A 7,216-nucleotide genomic window follows, 5' to 3' on the forward strand; every position below is an offset into this window, starting at 1 on the left:
AAGGAACAAAGGGGCAACACAAGCAACAGGAGCCATGGTTTGCTGACATGACCAATTATTTAATAACGGCCGAGTTACCCGGAAGTGGTGTGATTACAAGATCGCAGAAGCTGAAACTCAAGAGCGACTCCCGATACTTCTATTGGGATGATCTTTACCTATGGAAGATGGGGGCGGATCAAGTCATCCGGCGTTGTATACCAGATTGGTAGCAAGAGGGCGTGTTGGTCCACTACCACACACTATCATGTGGTGGTCACTTCGGGCCAAAGAAAACAGCGAGGAAAGTACTTGACAGCGGTTTCTACTTGCCCTCCATCCATAGAGACGCTTGCGAGTTTTGCAAAAGGTTCCCTCGATGCCATCTTACGGGAGGGATTTCTACAAGAGACGAGATGCATCAGGTCCCAATAATTGTTTGCGAGATATTCGATGTGTGGGGAATGGATTTCATGGGACCCGTCTTATCCTCTGAAGGCAATCTCTATATCCTAGTGGGAGTGGACTATGTGTCCAAGTGGATAGAAGCAAAGGCGACGAGGACGTGTGAGTCCAGGGAAGTGATGAAGTTCTTAAAGTCAAACATCTTTACCCGATATGGGGTGCCACGGGCCATTATCTCTGATTAGGGAACTCATTTCGTCAATAGAACCATCGAAGCCTTAATGAGAAAGTATGGAGTCCACCACCGCCTGTTCACACCTTACCACCTTCAGTCCAATGGCCAAGCTGAAGTATCGAACAGAGAGATCAAGGCGATTCAAGAAAAAACGGTTAATCCTACAAGAAATTATTGGAGCCGTCGTCTGGAGGACGCGCTCTGGGCTTATAGGACGACTTTTAAGACGCCAATCGGAATGTCCCCAGACCGGCTGGTATTTGGGAAGATGTGCCATCTGCAGGTGGGAGTCGAGCATCAGGCTTTCTGGGCCATCAAAGAAATGAATTTGAATACGGAGGTGGGTGCCAAAGAGAGGAGAATGCAACTGCAAGAGCTTAAAGAGCTTAGCCTTGATGCCTATGATTTTTCCATGTGGTACAAAGAGAAGACCAAGATGTGGCATGACAAGAACCTTCGCAAGAAGGAACTCTAGGTTGGCCAGAGAGTGCTTCTCTTCTAGTCAAGGCTCAAGCTGATGCCCGGAAAGTTGCGGTCAAAATGGATCGGCCCTTATACCATCGTCGCCATCAGAGCAAATGGAGCAGTCGAACTCCAGGGAAGCGATCCAGACTCGCCTTCCTTTATGGTAAATGGACACAGGGTAAAGCCATATAGAGAAGGAATGGATGCATTTGTGGTGGACGACTTTCCACTACTCATGCCTAACTCTCGCTAGTAAGCAGGTAAAAGGACTGACCGGATACTCATGGGTAGTCTGCTTGATCAAGCAACAAATTTCTTAATCTATTAAACTGATCAAGTAACGTCCTAGGGGCACCCGATCAAGTCCTTAGTAATTAGTGTAAATATTTTTCATGTGTTAGTTTTTAATTCTTAGGAAATTAAAAGTTGGAAAATGAGGAAGCAACTAATCAAGTGGTACTATTTGAGTTTTCTTCTAGAATTAATTGTCCACTTGATCAGTTGAAATTTGAATTTAATTGGTGGGTACAGTGCTTAAGTTGATCAGGCAAGGGTGATGACAGGACGTGTACACTCATTGAAAGGGTGCCAAAGAGAACTAACTGTTGCATTGGAAAAGATGTACTGGAGAGAAGAAGCATATCGGGGAAGCTAGGCCAGCTCTCACTCTGAAAAGGTACGCCTGTACGCGAAGCGTCGCAGGGATCTCAACCATCGGGATCTCGGTATAAAAGGCAGCTTTCTGATCCGTATTTCACTTTTATCCAAACCGCCTACAGTACATTCTATTTGCTTTCATCCGTTTTCTCCCAAGATTCAAAACCCTCCCAAATTATCATCTTCTCCAAGAAACTACCCACCGCCATCACCAGAAAAATGCAGATAACTCAACTTAGCACTTCATCCTCATCCTTTGATGCCGGCACCGACAGTGGTGACCGAAGAACCTCACCCCAAGCCCAAACAGTCCCAGAAACCGCCGGCCCTTATACGCCGACCACCGCGGCCCCTCCATCACAATCTGGCGCCGCCGCTCCACTTCCTGAGCTGGACCCTGAGGCCATGAGGCGATTAGAAAGAATCCTCCGCAGTGTACCTACCGAGATGGACAACGCGGCGGTCTACGCCACCCTCAAAGCCCGACCTCAAAATCCTCCCCAAACACAAGCCCCACTTCACGCACCAGAACCTCCACCCGTCTTCCCACTGGTACAGTACAGCGGGGACGACTCCGATGAAGAAGGAGAGGGAGGGGCGCAGCCTACCGCCACTCCGGCCGAAGAAGTAGAATCCGTGCCACCACCACATGCAGAGGGCACATCTGCTCAAAATGCCCGGTCAACACCGAGTGGCGGGCGTTCTAACTCCCCTCTCGAAGAGCCGCCACAACCGATAGAGGTTGTGAATATAGACGACGATGATACGGGGGACTTTCTGCCCCCTCCCAGCAAAATTCTGCTTCAAAAATGGGAGGCGGAGTGGAATTTCATTCCGAATGTAAAGGACGAGCCGGAGAGGGAGGAGCAGCCACTTCGCTGCCGGACGCGCCAGATGAATATGGACCGTCTGTTGTAGGAAGTAGAGGCCAGGAGGGCCAATATACTGAGTGTGGAGGAGGAGCCGGAGCAGAGGACCCGCGTAGTGCGGTGGCTGGTGGACGAGGAAGAGCGAGGGAACCAAGGGGCCGGTGAGGCCGTTGAGGAAAGAGAGGCTATTGAGGACAACCATTAGAGGGCTGAGAGAGAGAGAGAGGAAGAGGAAGGGGAAGGAGAGTGTTCTTCTTCCTCCTAAGAGAAGCCGCCCTACTACCCAAGGCATTGAGATCGCTGACGCCAACCAGCCAGTCCCCCCACAAGAGGGAGATGAGGGCAGTGAAACTGAGGGTGGGGAACTCCGATGGACCCGAACGTCCCGCAGGCAACAAGGAAGGCCTGCAACACCCCCCACCGCCGACTACTCCAAACCGACCGTGGCATTGACCACGTACCTCCTCCAGCAGATGCTGTAATTTGATAACCCTAAGTGGCAGGAGGAGGTCCACCAGAGAGTGACGGGCCAAAAGCGGCTGAAGGCCGGGAAGAGACTCCACCAACCATCCTTGGAGAAGATCCGGGTTGAGGAGAAGTTTACCGAGTACATTACCGACATGGTTTTGATTGGTTGTTGGAGGTTGACGAGACTCCCGTGCCGGAGGTTCAGGCCAAGGAATTTTTCACGTCCTTCCGGTTTACCGGAAGCACACACTTGGAGGCTATGAGTGTCTCCTTTAGGGTTATTGGCCGCGGGAAGAAGATGAGCCTGAATGAGTTCTCTGTGAGGATGGGACCCTACACTGAAGCCCAGGTGGTCAGCGGAGAGTGGTTCGGGCGTGACATCGGCCTTCCTCAAAGGAAGCCTGACTTTGATCAGCAGGCCGTCTGGCAGGCCTTATGCAATGGACGTGCCCCAACTTTCAAAGCCTCTGAGTCCAGAGGAACACACATTGCTGGTCCAGCCCTCCGCCTAGCCCAAGTCTACCTAGGCTGCAACCTCCTCGGTCAAGCCAACACAATGGCGATCATTACCTTGGTCGGGCTCTACTTTATACGGAGCATGAGGGAGCAGAGGAAGGTACACCTTGGCTTCTGGCTGGCCTACTCGATAAATTAAATTGCCACTCGCCCTGCCCGCCACCTCAACGTCTGCCACCTTCTTCGAGCCTACCTACGGCGTAACAGGACCCTGGTATTCCAGGAGAAAGTAGAGCGACCCAGCCGTTGCCCCAAACCAGAATTATTTGACCTGGATTTCTTTGTAAGAATTCAGGTACTTGAACGAACGCGCGGTGGGAAACTTCGCTTCTACACTACAGCTCAGAAGGAGTAGCAAAAGGAGCAGCAGAGAGACTGGCAGGAGGAAAGGCGGAGGACGGCTGATCGCCCGGCGAGCCCTGTGAGGCAACAGAGGCAGCAACTGGAGTTGGTGCCCACTGCGAGGACATAGCAAGAGGAGGCTGCACAAGGAGACCAAATATGGAAGCTCCGCATGTGGCAGATGTTAACGCAGCTGGTGGAGAACTCACATGCTCAGCTGGTTGCACTGGCCAGGCTGCTGGAGGCTATCCGCAACCAAGCCCCTGCCAGGTAACCACCACCTCCCTCTACAAGCTCTCCTCCACCCCGGCGCTCCACTTCCAGGCATCCTTCGGCATCCCCCGGTCAACCCTCACGGAAGCACTAGTATACCACCCCCTGAACTCAGCTGATTTCAATTTGATACAATTTATGTTTTTATTTTGGTCGGTAATATAACTGATATTTTGTCCCACTTTCATACTTAGACCTTTGTTGGGTCTAAATGTGAGAAGTTATGCATGTTTTTGGTTTTGACTGCCTATATGTTTTTCGTGATTGTGTTTATTTTGTTTTGATTGGCATGCTTTGATTGTCAGCACTTCTCCCACTTAGCCCAATGTCTGGTCTAAGTGTGAGAAGTTTTTCTTTGTTTGTCTGTGTCGTTGCCTACCCCTTTTTCCCCTGTATCAAGTCCCTCGAGGACGAGTTCATATGCAGTGGTAGGGGGGAGGGTTAGCTCAGTGAAATCATACATGTCAAATTTATAAAAAAAATACAAAATATCAGTTAATAATAATTAAGGAAGTATGCATGCAATTGGATAAATGAAAGACTTGATTGCTTTGGAAAGAGTAAGAAAAAGGACTCAGTATGTTCACATGTAGAAACTTGATTGCTAAACTTGATCAGTTTGAACAACGCAAGTATGATGGAAATGCTCAATTCTAAAATCATCTGTGAAGCCTCTCTATATGTGAGTTATAAGCCAAAGTAGAACACTTCCTACTATTTTAACAAAGAAAAAATTACGAGAGGCTGCTTTTTAATATTTAGATGAAAACTGCACAAGTTGTAAGGACTAAAGGCATTATGACTTAACCATTTGAGCCTTTTCTTCTTTCGTTTCACAAACCCGCCTCATCAAATAAGGCACCCCCTAGTTAACCACGTTGAGCCATATACACTCTTACCCGTTCTTTTGAAACTGAAACCCACATCCTTATACTTTTTTTACAAACACGTGAGGAAAAGGGGTCAGAGAGATGAATCATTTCAACAGAAAGGGGTATAACGATAGAAAGTTGAAATAAAAGGGTAGCCGGGTTGAGCAAGTTAGTCAATCAGGTTGATCAAGTCAAGAATCGAGTTGTAATATATATATATATATAGGGTAGTGTTAAACTCCTTTTCACCCCTTAAATTTAAGTTTCTTCGCAATCTCGGTCGTTGGATCAGGAGGATGGACGTTCCAGATTAATAGCATATTTATCATCCCGCGCTTCATTATTTGACCAATTTGGTGCATCATGGGGGTGATTTAGTCAATTTTTGTAATCAAAACGGCTGAAAATGAATTGGGCGAAAATTTAGCGGGATCTTTCACCACTTTCATCACACGCATTGACTCACATCTATCATCACACGCATTTAATCACAATCCAGCTCCAGATTCTCTCTCAACAAGAGTCTTCTCATTTTCCAAATATGGTAAAAACCCTAGCCGCCGCCCACTCAAAATCGCGATGATTTCTCGGAGATTCACCGCCGGTTCCCTTGATTTTCAGTGCATTACAACAGCAGGTAGGGTTTGGTCGTTTTTTTTTTATCGATTTTCAACAATCGTTTGTTTTAATCGATTTTCAACAAGCGCCGACCGAAATAAATCGCCCACACCAAGATTCAACTGATTACCATCAAATCGTTTGTTTTTTTATTGTTTGCTGTTACTCGCAGATTTAATAATGACTAAAAGAGGTAGACCTACCAACTCTCAACAAACACAGAATAAAGGTGAGTTTCTGTTCGATTAGTTGCTCTGTTTTTCTGCTTCACATATTTTAATTTTGATCCTACATGAGTTAGTCGATTTTGTACATTATTTTAATGATTGTGTGCATTAATATACTTGATGTTTCCATTGTTTGTATGTCAGTAGAGATTAGTGTCACAAAATATGTTGTAGTAGTGAATCATTACGCTTTTGGATCTGCACATCATTTTATTGTTTTATGCATAAAAATATTCTGTATTATGCATCATTTAAATGATGTTTTTAATTGTAAAAAAGTACCGGTAATATATGTGGGAGTGCATTATTTGTTAATACATATGCATTATCTGTCTGTCTAAATTCATTATATGCATCGTTAGATGAATTCTATATCTGTTGGTGGTGGTCACTGATAATAGTGGATCCAGAAGTGTATTTGTCATTAATAAAATAAGTTTGTTGGTTAAGAAAATATCTTGTATGATTCATCGTGGTTGTGTTATAAGTGCATTATTTGATTATGTGATTGCATTATTTGGGTGGTTAAGTTGTTACATATATATATATATATATATATATATATATATATATATATATATATATATATATATATATATATATATATATCTTGTATGATGCATCATGCTTGTGTTATGATTGCATTATTTCACTATGTGATTGCATTATTTGCTTATGTGATTGCATTATGTTGGATCCTGTTTTAAATTGTCAAACATTAACTGGAAATATGTGTTAGTAAATTACACTATATAGTCTGTACATTATGTGTACATGGTGAAGCATTATTTTATTTTACGCATGAATTAATGTTCGTTTGGCACATTTGTTTCTACTATATACCTCTATTAGTTATTCTATATAGTGCACGTTTCATGATGCAAGTTGGTGCTGCTCGACAGGGACAAAGCAATTGAGGAGGAACATAGAAGATGCAGTGGATGATCTACTGCCGGTTGGAATAGCCCAGAAATTCCGGAACGAATTACGGAAGCTTCAACCAGCTCTGCCCAAAATGACTGTGACGACAAGAAGAACAAAGCCCGGAGGGAGGACTATTTATACTGTCGTCGAACACCTGCAGAGTTCTTGTCCTGCTTCAAGAATCTTACGCCGCAGCAAAAGGAATCTGTTGCCGAACTAAGATTTCAATCTATCCTGTGTTTCGATGCCAGGGAGATTCCAGGCCAACTGGCCTATTGGGTGCTAAGCGCCTTCAATCTAGAGCGATGCCAGATTGGATTGTCAGGAGGTGGAACCCTAGATCTGGATGAGGAAGACGTCCATTTG

The 7,216-nt window shown here is 45.4% G+C and overlaps 1 protein-coding gene across 1 annotated transcript; it reads left to right on the forward strand.

The window, feature by feature from the left end:
• The first annotated feature begins 665 nt into the window (after positions 1-665).
• LOC121779060 lies at positions 666-1,094 on the forward strand. The gene has a single exon (XM_042176409.1). It carries the CDS (start codon positions 666-668, stop codon positions 1,092-1,094), a length of 429 nt encoding a protein of 142 aa, XP_042032343.1.
• The last annotated feature ends 6,122 nt before the right edge of the window (positions 1,095-7,216 follow it).

Source organism: Salvia splendens, chromosome 19 (assembly GCF_004379255.2).
Source record: "Salvia splendens isolate huo1 chromosome 19, SspV2, whole genome shotgun sequence".
Lineage (NCBI taxonomy): Eukaryota > Viridiplantae > Streptophyta > Magnoliopsida > Lamiales > Lamiaceae > Salvia > Salvia splendens.